General features: G+C 33.0%; 1 protein-coding gene across 1 annotated transcript in view; it reads right to left on the bottom strand.

The window, feature by feature from the left end:
- The window catches only part of LOC103574268 (cytoplasmic polyadenylation element-binding protein 2), a 185,855-nt gene extending 162,469 nt beyond the window's left edge, over positions 1–23,386 (bottom strand). Inside the window, exon 1 of the mRNA XM_053742168.1 lies at positions 21,189–23,386. Coding sequence (XP_053598143.1) covers positions 21,189–22,178 — 990 coding nt within the window. The 5' untranslated portion in view covers positions 22,179–23,386. The remainder of the gene's footprint in view (positions 1–21,188) is intronic.
- Positions 23,387–23,549: the final 163 nt, after the last annotated feature.

Below are 23,549 nucleotides of genomic sequence, written 5' to 3' on the forward strand. Positions count from 1 at the left end.
AAGTTCACGAGACTCCATTGGAAATAAGAATACAAAAAAATCTACTGTGAAAAATTTGTCAGTTACTGTGCTTTGAAATTTGGCAGCCGAACTGATCAGCTTGAGCTTGGTTTTTTCTTTAATCAATAATAGATAAATATAATTTATCGGAAATTCTAATTTTTACATTGAATTTGCTGTGAGCGGCGACAAATAAACTCACAAAATAGTCAAAGAAAGATTGAAATTATTTTTAGATAAGTCGCTCGATTTTTTAAATGACTTGTTCGAGCTCCTCAAACTCCTTGAGCTCGAAAACATTGTTGTAAATACATTTTTGGGCTCTTCGAGATCGAAAATATTGTGTATGCCATCGTTTTTGAAAAAACCGTTTTTAGCATTTCTATCTCCCACGATATCTCGCAAACGTATTAACTGATTTTGATGGTTGAGGCAGCAATCGATGCGTTTTATGAAGTTCTAAAGCTGCTCAGATTTTTAAGTCGATCGTTCGACTCGATTCTGAGAAAACTATAAAAAACTAAAAAAAAAAAATTTTTTTTTTTGTAATTCGCAAATATTTTCGGGTCTACTTGATCAAATGACCTGAAATTTTTAGGAAAGTTGATGACCAAAAAGCTCTTTCGATTGCAGCAAAAACCATTCAAATCGGTTCATTAGTTAAAAAATGATAGACGGGTCACACACACACCCACACGCATACACACAAATACAGACGGACATCATTCGGAAACTAGTCAGAATAGCTTCTGAGGACCAAAAAACGTCGATATCTGATGAAAACTCGATTTTCAAAAATTTGAATCTGAAAACCGGCTGACCCTGCAGGCCAGCTCAGAAACTTTCCGTTTTTTTCGAGCTCGTTATATTCGAAAACACTTTTGTCACAATACCTACTCAATCTCGACAAGCTCGGCAATACATTTCAATATATTTATATTTTCAAGCTCAATGAGTTCCAATAAGTAGTTTTTAAAATTTTGTTTACGATTTTGTTTAATGTCATCAACAAATTTGAACAAGAATCCATTAATACGATTTAAATATAATGTTCAATGAGTTTTGTATCAGATCCGATCGTTAATATATCAAATATCCAAGGAAAGTCTAAAGAACTGTGATTTTTCGAATAATATCACTTAAGGAGGTTTGGGACGTACAGTCTGTTCACTGCGTTTCATCTCACAGTACATGTATATAGATATACCATAGTACGTGACTTGACAAGGATTTATTTAGCTCGGGACTGTACCTTCAAAAATTGTAACAAGCTCTTACTACTGATTTAATGACATTTGGCTTACCGAAATAATCTTTTATGCATTAAATAACTAAATTATTATAAAAAAATTTATAATTTATTTTAAATTTAAATAAAATAATAAGTTATTTAATTTTAAATATTTTTCAAAAAGTTTGGCAACGCCGCAAATGTTACTGCCGGTGCGGATGCGTCGATTGCTCCATTCGAATTGGTGATGTGTACGTGTGACTTATATTTACAAGTAATGTTATTCAGACCGAGTGTTAGTTCATTGCTAAATTTTTGAATAATAAAAAGAAAACGAGTAATGGAAAAAATCGTTATTTTTAACTACGTAAATATTTATGTTATGTTTCATAGTAAATAGTAAAAATTTTATAATACTTTCCTTTACCTACACTTTTCCAACAAATTAAAGGAATAAAAAATTTTTATAAATTTTTTAGTGATTTTTGGAAGGCTATATTTTCGTGAAAAATGATCGTATCGGAAAAATAAAAAAATCAAATTGAAGCTTGAAATGTCTAGTTCAAAGACCTTCCAGCAAATAATTTTTTGAGCCACGATTTTTGCGGATTCATAAGAAATAGCTTGAGACAAAATATTTCGAAATTTTTGGTTTTGTTTTTTGGGTCTACGGGGCCGGGAAAATTTTTTTCAAAAAAGTCAATTCATGACTCGTTTAGGACATTTATTTAGCTAAAATTTGTTTTTATTTTGTTTCTTTGTACGACAATTTGCTGCTGAGATATCAGCCTTCAAATGGAAAAGGATCTTTTCGTCTTTGATTATTGATATCTCAGCAACTGGTGGTCGCATCAGTAATTTAAAGGGCAGTTTGAGAATCTTGAATAAATTCCCCACAAGCTCCATTTTTTATTAAAAAAAAAAAAAAAAATTGTTTTCATCCTTAATATTAATTTGAAAAACCCACAAAAAACGGACATTTTTTCATTTTTTAGTCAATTCATCACTACTTTGCAAATATTGATGGAAAAGTGTATGCTGCCAGGTGATTTTACAGCTAAATGTACCCCCAAAAACCCTGAAAATTTTTAAATTGATCCATTGAACCGTTTGTCCAGGCCGATTGCTCAACGTTTTACAAAACAATTAAAGGAACAAGTTTTGCTCCTTAATTTGTGTAATCAATACCAATATGAAAAAATTAATTTTTTTCGGATTTGCTTTCATTTTTGCGTTAGTTATTCAGTAAATGTGAGGTAAGAATAAAAAAAAAAAAAATGTCCGAAAAATGAGATGAAACAAGAATTTTTTTCCTTTTTATTTTTATGTTTTACTTGGGGTTTTTTTTTTCTTGTCTTTGTTTTTCGGAAAAATTATTTTTTTTTCTCTCTACCTCACGTTTAATGAATAACTAACGGACAAATAAAAGAAAATCCGAAAAAAATTAATTTTTTCATATTGGTATTGATTACACAAGTTAAGGAACAAAACTTGTTCCTTTAATTATTTTGTAAAACTTAGAGCAATCGACCCGGACAAACGGTTCAATGGATCAATCTGAAAATTTCCAGGGTTTTTGGGGATACATTAAGCTGTAAAATCACCTGACAACATTAACCGTTCCATCAATATTTGCAAAGTAGCGATGAGTTGACTAAAAAACGAGAAAATGAGCATTTGTTTTGGGGTTTTCAAATTGATATTAAGGATTTTAAAATTTTTTGGGCCAGGATTGGGTAATCTAGCCTTGGCCGACCCAATGGTTACCCGAGTTTGAGTCAAGATTGGGTTTCTCTGCCTTGATCATTCAATGGCAACCGCGACCTGGGCCAAGGTGAGAGTATTCAAGTTCGGGTATACCTATAATTACCTATCTTTGGGCCAGAATTGGCTAATCCAGGTTTTTTATTAATTATTAAATCAACTTATTATTATGGTTTTTTAAATTAATAATTATTTGTTTTTGAATTAAAATAAGTTTTAATTAATAAATACTTTAACATTCCAATTAAAATTATTTACAACCAATAATTAATACATTTTTTAGTTCATTATTATTTGCGATCAAAAACCATAATTTTATAATTTTAGTTATAAAAATTAATTTAATTAAGAAATACCTCATGAATTTTTATAATAAATGTTATCTTCAATAATGGTGGTAGACCAAGATAATTATGCTGGGTTCTTGATAAATAATCAATTAAATTTAATGAATTTTATTTTGGAAAATTATGTAATTATAATATAAATAATGCGAAATTATTATTTATTTTTTTCTTAATCGAAAATATTAATTAAATTGCTCTTTATATTTTATATAACCAAGTGGTTGTAGTGAAATGAATACGTAGATCACATGAAAATCTCAATTCAACACTAGAACGTTCACCCAGTAGCCAGCGTTCATACCCAGTAATCAGAAGGACGGCAGTTCGCGCCCAAAGCCCAGCAGAATTTTCACGGAGTTTTTTTCACGTCATTTACCTCACTTAAATAGTTTAAACATTAATGATCACAAACGCTAGTACGTTAATAATAATAATGAAATATTATTTTAATTGAATTTATTTATTTTTTCGATGCATGGGTCAGGGCTGGCAACCAGGCTTGTCACGATGTTATGATTCCGGACTTCTACCAAGGCAGAAACAAGGCAGTAAATTTTCAATTTTCATAACTGGAAGTTAAAAATCTGGAAACGGTTTGCAGGCCAGCTCCAAAACTTTTACCGGTTTTAAGCTCCTTAAAACATCGTTGTGATGAGATTTTCGAGCTCTGAAATAATTTTTAATATTTTTCAATGAATATTTTTAATCAGGGTGATGGAAATTATTTTTACTGATTCAAAATTATTTTACCTCTGCTTATTAAGTGTTGTATTTTGTAATAATATGTTAAAATTATTTGTTTAATTTTTTCAGATTACCGCAATTACAAATTTAAAAATAAAATAAAAAATTGTCATAAAATATGATATTCATCTGCAGAAATAGATTAGTTTTCATCATGGCGGATGGATATTTTTGTGAATTTTCTGTGCTTCATATTAAAATATTTTTAAAATCATTCGTCAGAACACTTTTTAATTATTTTTAACGTATTCTACAATAGTTAATTAATAAAAAGAAAAGTTTTTAGTTTTTTTATCTTTCTAAGGAGCAACTACATAACTCGATACAAGGACATTTCGTCTACGTTTCCGATACTCTGTATGTGAAATTACGATATTTCAATAATTAATAACGCGAAAACTCTTTGTCAGATATACCTAAAATAATTAATTTGTACGTATTTGATATTCATTAATAACATACTAAAAATTCTGATTTTTATCTAAATGTTGTAGTAATGTCTGAACAACCTTAATACTCTGGCCATGAAAAAAAATCTCATGTCCCTCAAAAAAATTGTTTTGTTTTCATTTCTCGTAATTAAAACAAAAATTTTTATTGAATTTGTGTCTAGAAAACTAAATTACAGGAAGATAAAAAAATTTTTAAGTAGCTTTTCCATTCAAAATTTAATAAATATTTGAGATTGAAGTTGAGCATGAGAAAAAATCTCATAGCTCATGTCCTGAAGGGTTAATAATTAATTTAATGAAAACCATAATGAAATGTAGGGAATATCATAATAAATATCAAAAGAGAAATGATTTCTCAATTTAATTACCAATGTTTGACTTAGTTTTAATGTTAATTATTTTATTGATCTGTCAAAATATCTGTCGCTATAACAAATCAGTTATTCACTAGACGTTTTACCCTATACTTCCTAATTACTTATGATCTGGTACTTTTTTTTTGATTTAATTACTTAATAGAAATGAATAGTTTAAAAATTATTTTTGTGACATCTAATAAAAAAATAATCTCAAAATTCGTTCATTTATTTGCGTACTAGTTTTCCAAGTTTTCCCATTTAAACCAACAACTTCTTCAGTGGTATTTCAAATAATATAAAATATAAGCGGGAACGAAAGGGAGAGAAAGAGAGAGAGAGAGAGAGTAAGTGTGAGAGAGAGAGAGAGAGAGAGAGAGAGAGAGAGAGAGAGAGAGAGAGAGAGAGAGAGAGAGAGAGAGAGAGAGAGAAAGCACGATAAAGTATGGCGTTTGCGAAAGCTATTTCAAAGAAGAACGAATCACTCGGTAGCAGTAGTAGCATAAGTAGGTCACCCCGTTTATTGTAGCACGAGGGGGGGGGCAGCTGTGGTGGTAGTAGAGAGAGCAACATAAAAATCATTTGCATAAGAGGGGATGGTGTGCGCGAACGGCGACATTATAGACGTTGGGGTGGGGCTGGCAGAGAATAAAAACGGGTAAAGAAAATATTAACAGGGATAGTAAAAGTCTCGCTACAGGTTTTTTCGTTGTTGAGTATCGTACATAGCTGAGTCTGCCCCGTTAAATGTTGCCGTCAGCATCAGCAGGAGGAAATATGTGTGTAATTGTATAAATATACACTGACAATGTCATCGAATCAATAGTGAGATGAACCCAAGCTAAATCGCAGGCGTTGCCAGTTTAGTTCATCCTCTCACTCAAGCAATATTGCTTTGTTTATATTTTTCACTATTTTTTTTTTTTTTTTTCACCACTTTTACTTGTTTATTATCTTAATCATATATGATGCCAATAATTTTACAATAATACAATTTATATTTGAATTTTCATGAATGACCATTTCTAGCCATTGAAAAATTCCATACATATACAGAAAGAAAGGATGTCTTGGCTTAAAAAATTTTTACTCGCCCCTAGAAGATTTTTACTTCGCCGAAGAAATTTTTCGCATTATGAATTGAAGCTGGAAATTTTCTTGGGGCGAGCAAAATTTTCTTTAAGCCAAGAAAAATTTCTTTAGGGCGAGAAAATATTTCTTACACCAAAAAATTTTTTCTAGTCCTACCCGGCATAAAATAAATAGAACTGGCCACTATGTCAGATTGAAGTCAGTGCCATCTGTAAAAAAAAAAATTCGTCTGTCGGTTGACCCTGCGGGCCAGCCCCAAAACTTCCCGCTGTGTTCGAGTTCCTTAAGCTCGAAAACATCGCTGTAAATACATTTTCGAGCTCTTCGAGCTCGAAAATACTTTTGTATACCATTATTTTCAAAAAAAACCATTTTTAGCATTTCTTTCTCCCATGATATCTCTCGAACAAATTAACCGATTGAGATGTCTAAGGTGGAAATCGGCGCGTTTCATTGAATTCTAGAGCTGATTAAAATTTGAAATCGATCGCGTCAGTCGTTTCGAAAATATTTAGAAAAAAACCGTTTTTCACCATTTCTTTCTCCCGCGATAACTCTCGAACGAATTATCCGGTTTTGATGTTTGAGGTGGCAATCGACGCGTTTTATTGAGTACTAAAGCTGATTAGATTTTGAAGTCGATCGTATAAGTCGTTTTTGAGAAATCAATAAAAAACTAAAAAAAAAATTTTTTTTTTTTTTTCGTAATTCGCAAATATTTTCGAGTCTATTCGACCAAATAATCTGAAATTTTCAGAAAAGTTGATGGCCAACAAGCTCTTTCGATTGCCACCTCAACCATTCAAATCGATTCATTAGTTGAAAAGTTACAAAGAGTTTACACCCACACACACACAGACACACACACACACACACACACACACACACACACACACACATATATATACACACACACTCGGATATCATTCTGAAAATAGTCAGAATAGCTTCCTAGAACCTCAAGACGTCGACATCTGATGAAAACTCGATTTTCGAAAATCGGGGTGAAAACAATAACTTCCCGAAATTTTTGAAAATCGTCGATTTTCTTAGCGGGAAGTTAAAAAAATTGGAGTGGTAGTGGGTCTTGTCTACGTAGTACTGACTACTCTCTACATTGTTCTCAGCGCCATGTCAAATGTTACTCACTACTATCTTTCATATTACACTCTTACATGTTACCCAGTTCTATGTGCATAGCAGCCAGTCGTATGTCAGATAGCAAAAGCTACTTTAAAAATATTACACACTGCTATCTGCAGGTAGCGCTTGCGTCTATGTTTACGTATTGCCGGTTACTGTGTATCATAGTAAAGACTTCTATGCAATGCTGCCAAATCGTGGGATATTTTTACATCTTCCTGTGGTGAAATAGCATGAAGCGTAATGCCAGGAGGCGATAAAAATAACCCACGATTTGGCCGCACTGCTTCTATGTTAGACAGCAATGAGTACTATCTGAGATATTTTTTTGTCGTAACGACGGGAGTAATTCTTATTAGAGATGGTGCTAGTATTCATTGTTGACAACGAACAAATAAAATTATTATTATTACTAAATTAATTATGAATTCTTCAGCTACGCTTACGTATTTAAATGTATGTATCAAATGAGTCACCCAGTGAACACACCAACGTAACAGTGATATCACATCTAGAGAACATGTAACGTAACAAATTCAACGTAAATTTTACATTCTGATGATATAAATTGTAATGCAAATGTTACGTCAAGTTTGTGACGTAAATGTGACATTAAGATTACACACATGTTACTGACCAAGTGACATCACATTGGTGGCCTAAATGTGACGTTCTATTTATATCACATACTAACGTTAACTTTACATTACAGATATTATCTCAAAATTTCGTAACAAAATCGACTTATAACGGACATAATCTTGGTGATTCTATTTTATCTTCACATTTACATCACAATGTAATGTTTCGGATATGTTCATACTGTTACAGCACTCTTACATAAAAAATAGTTATATCTATTTTACATCCAAACATTTGATCACATTTATGTAAAAAATTTTACTTTAAAATGATGTACGTATTTCGGCGGCATTGTGATTGAAAGAGTTATGCATAAAAATTATGTATTTGTTATAATTAATATTTTTGTATTTTATTTATGTAATAAACAATATTTGACATTGAAACGCGCTGAGGTTTATGTCGAATCGGTAGAGTAAATTTTTTCTTTTAATTTATAGAAATTTACACTTATATCTTCATTTGCTTATAAATATATTTATTTTATTATTGGACGTTTTCTTTGGTTTTTCTAATTTTTATTGTTATTATTCTTATTTATTAAATTAAGTACAAATAAATAACTCTAAAAATAATTTTTAAATAATTATTTACAAGCAGGCAGAAAAAATTAATGAAGTGTCTGATGTGAGAACATGCAGTTGTTGTAAAATAAATATTTGGTAGTTCAGGAATCCACCGCAAAGATATTCGTGGACGCGCAAATTGTTCCTCCAAGGATACATACGATCCACCTTTTACGTCCCAACCGAATGCACATTCAAGGTAACCAGTACAACGGATACATTTTTGTCGTATCGGCCCGTGTGGGACAATACTCAAAAAAAAAAAAAAAATATTTCAATATTGAGAAAAATAAACAAAAATAAGAACTTGGAGGTTTTCAAATATTTATTAAAAAGAAGTATACTTTTGTATAAAGAATGTGTGTATGTTTTTCAGCAAATAAATTACATATTAATATCTCTTACATTTTTTCTTAATGAATTTTTTTTTTAATCTTGCAATTATGATTTTTAGTACATAAAAGTGCTTTGTACAATTTAATAGAAAATGATGTCACTTAGAGGTCACTGCTATTGAATCGGTCAGTGTTTTTGAATCGGCTCAGTTCAAAGAGTTTGTTTATTCTTTAAATCCAAATTATAAACTACGTGCAGAAAAACTCTTCAGAGTACTTACCTACCCAGTGAACACGGCAATATAACGGAGACATCACATTTATAGAACCAAAAATATTAGGTTACGTAAAAACTTTTTAATAAAGATTTAAAAATCTCCAAGTTCTTATTTTTGTTTATTTTTCTCAATACTGAAATATTTTTTTTTCTTTTAAGTATCGTCCCACACGGGCCGATGCGTCAAAAATGTATCCGTATACAGATGTAAATTTCTATAAATTAAAAAAAAAATTTACTCCACCGATTCGATATAAACCACAGCGCGTTTCAATGTCAAATATTGTTTATTACATAAATAAAATGCAAAAATATTAATTATAACAAATACATAATTTTTATGCATAACTCTTACGATCACAATGCCGTCGAAATACGTACATCATTTTAAAGAAAAATTTTTTACATAAATGTGATGAAATGTTTCGATATAAAATAAATATAACTATTTTTTATGTAAGAGTACTGTAACAGTGAACATATCCGAAACATTACATTGTGATGTAAATGTGAAGATAAAATAGAATCATCAAGATTATGTCACTTATAAGTCGATTTTGTTACGTAATTTTGAGAGAATATGTAGAATGTAAAGCTAATGTTAGTATCCCAGAAAGGAATCACCAATGATATCAATTGGCCGAGCCTTGGGCCAGCTGTAATTTCCCAAGCCTTGGAAATGACCATGGAGCCAGATCTGGTCCAAGCCTAGGCCCTATGGTTTGATTTTGTTACCCCAAGCCTTGAAAATGACCATAAAGCCAGACCTGGACCAAGCCTAAGCCCCATGGTTTGATTTTTCTATTTCCAAGCCTTGGAAGTGACCATGGGGCCAGACCTGAACCAAGCCTAGGCCCTATGGTTTGATTGTTGTTACATCGAGACTTGACCGCTGACCATTGGCCAATGCCTCAGCTTAGGTTGGATTTTTATTTAATATTAAAATTAGTAACTTTACATGTATCTGTACATATGTATATAAAGAAAACCAGGGCATAACGGTCCAGCCAGTATACGATTAATATCAAGAGTTAAAATTTTTTAAAAAGTAAAATTATTTGACATACAATAATTTTTATTTAATTAGTTATTGCTATGTACAAATTTTAGTTAACATAATTTTTAAAGTTCAATAAACAATATAATAGTGCTACTTGATCTTACTCTTAATTTGTTCATTTATATCAAATCATAAAATTACAAATTAATAAATATATGTCATTACTCATCAGACAATTTTAAGTTCATTAAATAAAACTACATTTCACATCATCTTTACGTTGTAATATTTCTGAACTAAATTGTATTTAAATAATTGACAAGCAAAAAAATCACGATTATCTGGACATCAGATTTAGCACAGTGGATAGCGTCCTGGCCTAGTAATCAGAAGGAACTCAGTTCGAATCCCGGTAGCGCCCAAATAACTTTATTCGTTACTTCCCATTAATTCAGTAATTAGTTAATTACACTCCAATGTAATGTCGATAGAAGTGTGATCAAACTTTTTTTTAATTATATTTATTAATTTAAATGACAATGTTATAGATTGAGCATTGGGTAAACCTTAGACTTTTTGCTCCCCGAGGTTTGGCCGAGGCTTGATTTTTTGTTTCTCAAACCTTGGCCAAGGCTCAATTTTTCGTTTCCTAAGGCTCGGCCGAGGCTTGATATTTTGTTTCCCAACGCTTGGAACATGGCTACCATCCAAGCCTTGAACCAAGGCTCGCCGAATGGTCAGCCAAGGCTCGACCCCTGCCTTGCGCTAAGCCGAGGAGCAATGGCTAACGACCGGCCAAGGCTTGGCCCAAGCTTTGGCTAATGGTTCCTTCTAACCAGGGATGCGATATAAATATAACGTCACATTCAGGTCACCAATGTGATATCACTCGGTCAGTAACATGCATGTAATCTTAATGTCACATTTACGTCACAAATTTGACGTACCATTTGCATCACAATTTATATCATCAGAATGTAAAATTTACGTTGAATTTGTTACGTTACATGTTCTCTAGATGTGATATCACTGTTACGTTGATGTGTTCACTGGGATGATTACACTTTAAACATCAAGCAATATTTTTCTTATCCAATTTTTCAATAACAATAAAATACATTACCCATAATAGAATATATCTATAAGTATTTATGGAAAAAAAAATCGAGTCTAATTTTCCCGCCATGCGTTCAGTACATACAATTCGAGGAGGGCAATGCAGGGTTTTGAGGAGATCAAAACAATATCTGCCAGAGGTAGGACCAGGGGAAAAAAATAAAATATTAAATACATAATAAGTCATTATTTTTAATCAATTATAAAAGAAACTGATGATTATAATAGTGAAAGTCTAAAGGACTCAACTAAACAAATTTCTGATGATAATAAAAAAAAAATCGGTCTGTCAGTTGACCCTGCGGGCCAGCTCCAAAACTTCCCGCTGTTTTCGAGCTCCTTGAGCTTGAAATCATTGTTGAGAATACATTTTCGAGCTCGAAGAGCTCGAAAAAACTTTTGTATGCTTTTGTTTTCGAAAAATATCGTTTTTTACCATTATTATTTCTACAACGATATCTCTCGAACGAATTTACCGATTAAGATGGTTGAGGTGGCAATCGACGCGTTTTATTGAGTTCTAGAGCTGATAAAATTTTAAGATTGATTTATCAAGACGTTTTTGAAAAATTTCAAAAAAAATTTTTTTTTAATTTTATCGTTAACGGTTTCTCTTGAACGAATAAACTGATTTTGATGGTTGAGGTGGCATTCGACGCGGCTTACAAAGCTTTACCGCTGATTAGATTTTGGAATCAATTCATCGAGCAAATTAAAAGTCATTCGAACAAAACATTTTTGAAAAAATTTAGTTTTTGAAATATCTTCGAACGTACCCTACCGATTAAGCTTAAATTTCCGGTGCTCCTAGTAAATAACAAGCCGCGTGGAATGACACCTTGACGATCAAAATCGGTTCATCTGTTCAAAAGTTACAGAATATTTACATACGTACGTACGTACATACATACATACATACACTCAGACATCGTCTTGAATTTAGTCAGAATAGCTTCCTAGAACCTCAAAACGTCAAGACCTTTTAGAAATTTGATTTTCGAAAATCGGACTGAAACCAATAACTTCCCGAATTTTTGAAAATTTTCAATTTTCTTAGCGAGGAAGTTAAAAAAACCAGTCCATCTAGTGAATAGTTTGCGAGATACCATGATTATGTACGTACACTATCATAAACAGATCAGTTGACGCATAACAAAAATTTTTTTTGATCAACTTTTTTTCTTAATATTATGATCAACAAAAAAACTTGAAGTGCTATATAAAATTAGTGGAGATTATTTAAGTTGCCGACAGCTTAGTTTTAAGTTTATTGGTGCGACAGCTCCGCTTCGAGTTCAAGATGTGCAATAATGACTATGGCAAATACCGATTTACAACTTTCTGCTAATTAAATTAAATTTAAAAAAAATGACGTTATTGATTTCAATCGATTTCTGGAAATCAAGTTCTCAACAGAGATCAGCGTTTCGAGTTCCTACACGGAAAGAAATGTTCTGGGTTTGTTACCATACTCTTATACACTATCGCATTGAGTACCATAAGCATGGCGTATCGTGCCATATTTCTACGGCGTTTTTTACTCTACTTTGTAGTAAATAATGCCATAAGTACTGTAACAGAGCGCTTTGGATTTTCAACTTGAAAATCGGGCGCGAAAATTTAAGTCATGGGATAGCCATCTAACATGCTAATTGTATACTATTTATACACTCTTCAGTTACTCAGGGCCCTGTAAGAGGCCCGTAAGATCGAATTTTAATTAAATTATAGGTGGCAGTTGGGTAGCTCCACGTCAGCAAAACTTTATCTATAAAAGGGCCAGCAAGCAATTGCTCGAGAGACTTAGGCCCTGTCTACCACCCACAGTAGACCAGTAAGGTAGTGAACTGATGACGCATGGCGAGGTCCCTACTCTACCCCAGAGCTCAGTACATATAACACGAGCTGACCTAAAGCTAGTCGAATATCTAGTCATTTAGTCCCAGTGATCAGTTTACTTTAATTATGTATTTGAATTGAGTTTGGTCGTCTGGTATCGGTATAGTTGCAGTGACTATTATAAAATATTTAATCGAAGAACGTTTGTATCGGCCAAATAAACATACTTTGAGTTGAAGAGTTAAAATTTAATTTGAGTTGTGCCGATTTCAAAAGAAATTGACAGTGTTGCTGCATCGTTGCTGTTCATGTCCTGGGGTTTTCTACCACCGAAGATTGGGTCTACGTCGTCGATGCCACGTCCGTTGTCTATGCTTATTGAGGGTCAATTCCACCTACCACTGCAAGGATAGATCACGTCATAAGGTACACTGTAAGTGGAATCCTTCTTCCCCAATTCAAACCTCTTGGTCTCCTCCCGCGTAAAATAAAATATTAAACTTTAAATGTTATAATTATTCTAAACTAATTTGATAAAATAAAATTTGGGGAAAGTTTCATATTGTAATTATATTGGGTGCTTGGTTAAATACAAAATATTTCCTTTTGATCATATAAAAACAAAATTTCTCACTTAATATACCACCAGGCCTTTTCTTAAAAAATTGTTAGATTTAGCGAATATTTCAGGGGAACGAGGCGAGCCCCTCAGCTCATAAGATTATATTAATTAAGTTAATCGTAAGTAACCGAGGCTTAGACAAGAGCTAGCCCAGCAAGACACACCGTTTATAATACGGGGCCACACATCATACTTATGGAATACACATACTTTTCCTGTCTTAAATCTAGAATTCAACGCTTGAACATTCTTCGTTACAATTCGTTCATTTCTAATTAGACCTTGAGAATATTCTATAACTTAATATAGGTGTATTATTCATGAAATCATAACTTTAAAAAAACTTTGAATAAGGGTAAAAAAATGTGCACGTTAAATTGTGGAAATAAAATTGTATTAGTTCATACTAATAAATAATAGTAATGGTTGATCGTGGTACGTGTCATTGGTAAGTAAATAGTAAGTGTAACGTCACTAATCGATAGCAGTGACCCCAAACTGAGTAAACACATGCTGTTTAAAACTGCTACAACTGCTGCAGGAGCAGAAACATGTAGCCGCAATCTAACCACTCGGCGCACTGGAATCATTACCGACATTTTTTATTCAATATAAAAGATCATATGAGCTTCATAAAATTTTAACTTGCGAAATTAAAAATATACAGTTATTATAAAAAATGATTCAATTAACGCTCTTTGTCACATTTAGCTTTGTCTCCAAACCCACCCGACTAGAATTTTTTCCTGATTTGCCTAAAGTACCATAAGAACCTTGTCAGGCTAGTATAAGATTTGCCTTATTAGGGCAAACCTGACAAGTTCCTTATCAGGACCTCATCAGAAAATCCTTTTGGAAAAAAAAAATCATTTGCCATCAGGTCAACCAGACTAGTTCCCGATCAGGACCTCATCAGGATATCTTAATTCAAAGAAAAGTTATTTGCCATCGGGTCGATCGGACAAGTTCCTTGTCAGGACCTCATTAGGATATCCTTATTAAAAAAAAATCGGTCTATCGGTTGACCCTGCGGGCCAGCCTCAAAACTTCCCGCTGTTTTTGAACTTCTTAAAGCTCGGAATAACTTTTGTTAATACATTTTCGAGCTCGAAAATACTTTTGGATGCCATTGTTTTCGAAAAAAAAACGTTTTTTACCATTTTTTCACCAACGATATCTCTCAAACGGAATTAACCGATTGAGACAGTTGAGGTGGCAATCGACGCGTTTTATTGAGTTCCGAAGCTAATCAGATTACGAATTTGATTTATCAAGTTGTTTTTGAGAAATTTAAAAAAAACTAAAAAAAAAAATTGTTTTTAATTCTTTCGTTAACGGTTTGTCTTAAACGAATGAACCGATTTTAACGGTTGAGGTGGCATTCGACGCGGTTCATGAAGTTTTAGAGCTAATTAAATTTTGGAATTAATCCATTGAACAAACTAAAAGTTATCTAAAAAAAAACATTTTTGAAAAAATTTTATTTTTGGAATATCTTCGAATGCACTTGACCGATTAAGCTCAATTTTTCACGGCTTCTAGACATTAACAAGCCGCGTCGAATGACTCCTTAACGATCAAAATCGGTTCATCCGTTAAAGAGTTATAGATATTTACATACATACGTACGTACATACATACATAGATACACTCGGGCATCATCGTGAAATTAGTCAGAATAGCTTCCTAGAGCCTCAAAACATCAAGATTTGATAGAAATTTGATTTTCTTAAATATCTCAGAGTCTATTTGATTAAATGATCTGAATTTTTCTGGAAATCTAAGTTCAGAAGGAATCTTTCGAATACCTCAAGCACCATCTAAATCAGTTCATTCATTATAAAGATATGAGAGGTTTACACACACACACACACACACACACACACACACACACACACACACACACACACATATCTCTTTAAAAATGCCAGAATAGCATCCTAGCACCTTGAAACGTCGACATATGATGAAAACCCGATTTTGGAAAATCGGGGTGAAACCAATAACTTCCCGAATTTTTTGAAAATCTTCGATTTTCTCGACGGGAAGTTAGAAAGTTATTAGCCATCGGGTCGACCTGACAAGTCCTTTAGTTATTTGCATCTACAGTTTAATTCGTTTTAAAAAATCATATTCTGGTCGATTTTATTTACTTACTTTAAAGCGTGAATAACTAAAGAACTTTGAAAAATTTCGAAAACTTTATAAAAGATAGTTTGGAGGAAATGATATGATCTACAAGAAAGGTCCTATAACATTTTAAGATAACTCTGATAATTTCGCCGAAAAAGTCACAAAATACTAAAATTTACTATGAATCAAACTTTGGCCTTGAATCACTTTGGAAAAATTAAATTCATCAAAAAATGATAAGAGACTTTTTTTGGAGAGTATTCAATTTCCTACAAAATTATATAATGATCTTTTTTAAAAATTGATTTGCTGATGATTTATAAAATTTCAAACTTGAAAAAAAAATGTTTCCATGTTATTTAAGCGGAAAATCGAAAATTGCGATGAAGCAGTTGTTGAGGTAGATTAAGGTAGTTCACTCGCGGCATTCGTAGCCAAAAGTATAGCGTAATCGTAACTACAAAAAGTTAGAAATACTCAATGTCAGAATATTTTATTTTTGCGAGAGACTGTTATTTATATTTTAAAAATCTTTTTTTTTTTTTTTTTAATTTCTAATTGTTTCATTCAATAGTAGATAAGTTTTTTAGAAAAATGGTAAGAACCGTTTTCAATATATTTAGGAAACTATACATTTCTTTTATACTTGGTTAATCTCCAACATGTTAATTATGCACTTTTTGATCGTTAATTTCTCGTTTTACAATCGGTGAAAAAATTTCGTTTTTTTTTTTTCCATTAAATATTAGACATTTTTGTTCATGTCACGTTTTAATTTTATCACATTCCTAAGAAAAATTTGCGAGTGAACTACCTTAATGTTAATATTAAGATCTCAACTTTTGACGGTATTCTTTATTCACCATATCAATATTTTCGATATGATTTTTGAAAAAAACAATAGTCTATTTTTTTTAATCCGTCTATTATATATATATATATCCATGCAATTTTAACCGTTAGACTATATTGAAAAACAGTATATGATTTTATTGAAGCTCAGGCGACATTAGCCGCACTGCAGAATGCACTCGACTGCAACATCAGCCTATTTTCGTTCTAAACTATTCTTGGACCAGCTTCAAAGATCAATACTTTACTTTTTCTGTTGGAATAATCCTATATTTTTAAAGTCTGCAATTTTATATTTATTTGAAATAAATATCGAAATTTTCACTCTTCTTATTAAAACCATAAAAAAGAAATTATTTGGTGCAGAAAAGTGTAATCAAATAAAAAGTTTTATGGTAAACAAATAAACTTATCAGCCACGACTATGTTTTGACAATTGCAAATTGTGCAGAATTATATATGCACTGATACACTCAAGGTGAATAGCGTAAATAATTATTATACCGATTAGCTTTGATACATATTGCCATTTCCAATTTGTATATAATTTGTTTCGGTCTACATTTTGCAAAAAAAAAAAAAATTGTCACACGCTTGTTCCATTTAGTACTTTAATTTATAATCCGTCATCAATTGATTAGTAAGTATATACCCGTGTAGGGTTTTATGAATGGCCAACTATCGAGCCATGATTGGGTGCCAAGCATACAAGCCAGGCACAGTAATGGCAACTAAGATTGGCCGTTCAACGGGTAACGGCTGGAACCTAACTTGGGCCCAGCCATCGCAATCTATGATCGGCCCAGCCATGACAAACTATCATCGGCCGAGTATTGACAAATATTATAGCCCATCCATGGCGAACTATCATCGGCCGAACATAGGCTACTAGAATAGCCCAATGATGATAATTAAAGACGGCCCATAAATAATAAATTTTGAATTTAGAATACGACGTGGAATCTAAAAAGTAAATTTTTTCAACAATAAAACTTGCAATAGTTTGAATAATCAAACTGAATATGCTATTGAATATTTATTATAATAAATCAACATAAATAAAATTTAACATATTTCTATGTAATCATTACTATACACTATTTATGTAATTAAAAAACAGAGATTAGAATAAATTAATTTTTAAATTTTTTGTTGCCATGAAAATTTTCAAGTCCAGGCTTCTAATGTTATTGGATTAATATTTTGTTCATTACTATCACTACTAACATCACAATTATCACTAGCACAACAATTAAATTCACCATTATTTTCAATCATTTGATCACTGTGATCAATAGTATTTGATAGTGATTCATAACTAAGAGTTTCTGAATGGTTAACCTCCAAATCTTCTAATTTATTCATCTCATCTCTAACTCCACTACAATCATCGCTACCATTATCATCTACACACTTTAATTCATGGTGTTTTTTTACTCGATAATAATTGTGAGACATAATGAATAATTAAATAAAATAATATTTTTTTTATAATTTCACCTAACACACCACGTGTAGGGAGCGGGAGCTCAGTATGTCTCAAACGAATGGTCCGAATTTGTTAGTTGAGACTGCACTCGATGAGGATTTTAGAATTTCAATGCTGATTAGAATATGTATTCTACTCACAAAGTAGGATCAAAATTATCCGAAAAAACATTTTCTCAAAAATTTAATTTTTTCGAAAACTCGAAACATATAGTACCGAATAAGCTCAATTTTTTACATGATCTAGAAATCGATAAGCCACTTCGAATACCGCAATAAAGATTTAAATCGGTTGATCTGTTCAAAAGGTATAGAATATCAACGTACAGACGATTGTACGTATGAAGGCACATACTCGCATACATACTCAAACATGATCTTCAAAATAGTTAAAATAGCTTTCTAAAGCCTCATAACATTGAGATCTGCTCAAAACTTGGTTTTCGAATCACAGACCGCAACCAATAACGTCCTTTTTTTTTTAATTTCCAATTTCTTTTCAAAGAAGTTAAAAAAATAAAGCATGTAGACAAACTTTTGTTTGAATTGAAACAAAAAATATTGATATGATGGTTACTTAGAAAAGATCTGAGTTAATAAGATAATGGTTGATTATTAGGCGATACCAATATGTGCTACTTCCAAATACGTTATAATTTCTTTTTTTTTCATCCTTTTCGTTTTTCATGCGTTGACAAAGAACCTTCAAGAGATAATCAATATTCACATTTAGTTCACTGTTGAAATAAAATGTGGTTAAAAACGTTTTTATGATACAAAAAATATTCACAAAGCAAATGTCAAGCCAAAAAACAATCTAAAAAGCGGTTGACCCTGCGAGGCAACCCCAAAACGTTCCGCTGTTTTTGAGCTTTCTGAGCGTCATTACTTGTAAATTTTTGACCGAAAACTGTTAGACCGAAAAAACATACATTTCACTGAAAAAAAAAATCTGGGCGTCGGTTGACCCTGCGGGCCAGTCCCAAAACTTCCCGCTGTTTTCGACCTCAAAGACCTCTTCGAGCTCGAAAATGCTATCACATGCAATTGTTTTTTTACGATCTTTTCAAGCTCTAACAAGTTACCTGTTATGCTGAAGTTTGAAAATTTAAGAATCGAAAATCATCAATGAAACGGTTTTTAAAATTTAATTCCTGATTATGTTCAGTAAAATAAGTGTATTGAGGCAGAAATCAATGTCGGGGATCAAAATCAAGATTTAAATAAGTTTTAACTCATGTAAGAAACAATAAAATATGAAATATCCGATAAAAATATTAAAAACTACGTTTTATCGATTTTTTTGTTGATAATATGATTTAAACTAAAAACCAAATTCGATAACATTATATGATCAAAAGAAACCATAAAAAAGATGAGTTGGTATGATATCAGGCACATTTTAGTACGTTATATTATGATTTATCCGGAAAAAATAACATAAAATTTTATTTTTTTAACTTTTCAACGCCGATATTTTTTGAACTAATCAATCGATTTTGATAGTTGACGTGGTAATCGGCGCGTTTTATTGAATTCTAGAGCTGATTAAAATTTGAAATCGATCGCGTCAGTCGTTTCGAAAATATTTAGAAAAAACCGTTTTTCACCATTTCTTTCTCCCGCGATAACTCTCGAACGAATTATCCGATTTTGATGTTTGAGGTAGCAATCGACGTGTTTTATTGAGTACTAAAGCTGATCAGATTTTGAAGTCGATCGTATAAGTAGTTTTTGAGAAATCAATAAAAAACTAAAAAAAAAAATTTTTTTTTTTTCGTAATTCGCAAATATTTTCGAGTCTATTCGATCAAATAATCTGAAATTTTCAGGAAAGTTGATGGCCAATAAGCTCTTTCGATTGTCACCTCAACTATCCAAATCGATTCATTAGTTCAAAAGTTACAAAGAGTTTACATACACACATACACACACACACACACACACACTCGGACATCATTCTGAAAATAGTCAGAATAGCTTCCTAGGACCTCAAAACGTCGACATCTGATGAAATTTCGATTTTCGAAAATCGGGGTGAAAACAATAACTTCCCGAAATTTTTGAAAATCATCGATTTTCTTAGCGGGAAGTTAAAAATGTTTTGTCCGATGATATCTTTGGAACGAATTAACCGATTCGAGCGTACTTGGCGGCAATCGAAAGAGCTCATTAAGGCTTAGAACTGAATACATTTCAAAACAAATCAGATGAATAGTTTATGAGTTATACGGAAAAACCTCAAAAAAAAAAAAATTTTTTTTCATTTTTATTTTTTGAAGAATTCGTAAACAACTCGACCGATTGACTTCGAAGTCTAATCAGTATTAAGTTAGACTGCCGTCAAGAACGCTCAAATCAGTTGATTTCAAAGGTATCATCGGACAAAAAACGTTTACACACACACACACACACGCACAGACGTCCATTTAAAAATGATCATAATAGCTTTCGAGGATCCTAAAACGTTGAAATCTGATGAAAACTCGATTTTCGAAAATCGGACTGAAGCCAATAACTTTCCTTTTTTTGAAAATTTCTAATTTTCATCGCGGGAAGTTAAAAAATGTAGGATAAAAATGATATAAGAAAATAAAAGAAATAAAAATAATTTAAATGGATTCTCGCTATTTTCTTCGAATGGTATGCACCACTTATTTTTGTTCTGCGGTTAAAATAGCTGATCTTACTTATACTAGACACACCGACCGAGAAGAGAGAAGCTTGTTGAAGAAATTAGGTCACAATTTGACGACAAATGAACGTACAATAATATATTTTTAGTTAAAAAAAAATTTACTTCATACTCTATTTTCTGAAAATTATCTGCTTCATGAATATCACAAAGAGTTGTTTGGGATTTTTTAAGTGTATAGTTTTGAGTTCTCTCAATTGTACAGGTTCTAGTATATATGCGCTTTCCCAGAGAAGAAAAAAACAATTAATAGAAAAAAAGAGTTAAAAGTTATTAATAAGCATAAATTCTCAGATAATGGTGTAAGAACATCACATAACTAGTAAATCGCGTAGTGGTTGAAAAAAACTCGACTAACGACTCTAAAATTAAATACGTACTTTAAAGTGTAGTTACATAAGATAGCGCTTATGAACGTATAGTGCAAAAATTTGAAATGCCCTATAAATAATATCAAAGTGTTCAAACTTTAAAATCTTCTTCGTTAAACTCACCTGATGAAACGGTAATTGAAGTAAATCTCGTTCTTCAGCAGTTGTAACTTCAAAAGTTGGCGCTGGTTGAGGAGGATAAAGATTACCTTTACCAGGATAAGATGTGCTACGACGGAATTTAACAGGACTGATATTTGTCGCGTGAACTTGATTGGGTCCTGGATGCCCAGGAAACGTTGGACTTGGTTTTCTGCCTTGTAAACCAGCAGCCGCAGCTACCGCTGCTGCAGCATGTAATGACGAATGCAGTGGTGGGAGATTTGGTACTGATCTGCCACGGCTCCAGGGTGACAGTGCTGAGCTAGCTGTAGCTTGTGGTCCTCCACCCCATTGCTGAGGTCCTTGAGGGCCACCTGACCATGCGGTGTATCCTTTACCATGAAGGTAAACACCTGGATGTGAGGTAGGTGGCTGTTGACTAGTTTGCTGAGCTTGCTGTTGAGTCTGCTGCTGTTGTTGATTAGCAACTTGAAGATTATGCCTACTTGCAACAGCAGAGCTTGCATTGCCATGCTGAGGAAAATTATGACTCGCGGTAATAGCACGACGTGATCCTGAGCCTGCAAATAAACCAGGTCCACCAGCTGGAAAGTTTTGGAACGTTGCGATCGAACCATTAACTGGTAATGTATGAATTCCTGTGTCTTCAGATGTATTTCCCCATAAACTAGGTACTCTAACTGGATCTGTGAATCCCTGGAGATTTGAGGTTGTACCACATGAAGTAATATCTTTGTCCATAGATGACGGTGTAGATGGAGCAATAGCGATGCTCTCAGCCTCAGACACATCCTTAGACTTATCACCGGGTGGATCCAGCCCTGGTGAAAGAGGCGCTGTTTTAGCGGTGCTCTGTTTTTCAATTAAAAGATCGTCTTGCATAGTTCCTACTTGGTTGCTTAGCAGCGTTACCGTTGACGACGTGCTCGTTTGTCTACACCCAGTTGCAGGGGTACTCGAGAAAAGACTTGCACCCCCAAAATCCCCCATATAATTGCAATGCAACTTTACTAAGATTTTATGAAGTCTTAACGATCTCCTCGCTCAGCTAAGTTAACTTCAGTTGCTAAATTTTTCTAGTTTAAATATAATTAAGTTTTTTTGAGAAGCAAAACCCGGGCGTCGTCTGTGTCCTCAACTATGAGCACACGAGCTCCCAATCGATCGTACGCTCATCTAGACACGCACGTTAACCTGGAAAACTCCTGGTCGTTTTTTTAATTTCCTTTTTCTTCGTTCTTCCTCTTAAAAATTGTACTTACACTAATGCCAAACACTTTCAAATAGATGCTACACTAAACAAGGTATGCTTCGAAATAATTCGAAGCAATAAACTCCGACACTCCGGTACATGGCGTTTTATTTTTTTTTTTTTTCTCTTGACGTATAAAAAAAATTTTCAACGATATTTTTACTATCACTCTATCAAATTATAAATAATACACTATTTTACAATCCTGAAACACTATTCTCACGTCGAATTTTTTTATGTACTCCACCTTTAGTAAATTCAACGATTTTTGCACAGATCCCCTGCTAAACTAAGTCAACGTTGAATCAATCGCACACGGAAGAAGACCTGCCGACCCAACACAATCAATCTACTACTATACCTACGACACTTCCTACTCTGTCGATGCACTTGCACAACCAATACCGATGTAAGAACACTACTACGGCTCAACCTCGTGCGCACCACATTTTATGTAATATAACCATCAAAAAACATAAGACATTCTTAAAATCTAATACTGACGTCCATTTGACCGAATATGACACAAAACTATTTCAGCACCACTACTACCAATTACTATCCCTAATCCACCCCGTAAGCCTCATACGTTAAAAGCCTTTTGCCAGCACACTTAATTTAGGAAAAAGAGTAATTGTTAGTGTTCAATTACAAAATATATATTGCCTCTCGTTTGTACTCAACTCGTCGCAATATAACGTCCACGTATTTTGATGAGATGAGCCTCTTCTCCGTAGTATTTTTGTTTACGGTACTACTACTCTTTTGGTACTTCTGTATCAGGTTCGTTACTATGGAACCCCCGGTGCTCCGATATCACGGATTACGACGGTTTTCCGTTGGACTTTACGTTTGTGATTCGTGTGGGGTAAATACTTTTAGAACACTGTATTAGCTAGACCAGCCTGAGACTCCACGTAGCACCGTGCGCTCGGCGATCTTCGGCCTTCGCTATAGTCTAGCTTCGTCGTCGATGTCGTCCCTGCCGTCGTTGTTGATGGTAGCGATACTTCTGCTGCGCCGTCGCCACTGTTTATCTACCTTGCACACGTCTTGAATTACGCACGCGCTCTGGTGATAATAACAGCTATACTGGGATCCGCGCCATC

The sequence above is a fragment of the Microplitis demolitor genome, chromosome 10 (genome assembly GCF_026212275.2).
Source record: "Microplitis demolitor isolate Queensland-Clemson2020A chromosome 10, iyMicDemo2.1a, whole genome shotgun sequence".
Classification (NCBI taxonomy): Eukaryota; Metazoa; Arthropoda; class Insecta; order Hymenoptera; family Braconidae; genus Microplitis; species Microplitis demolitor.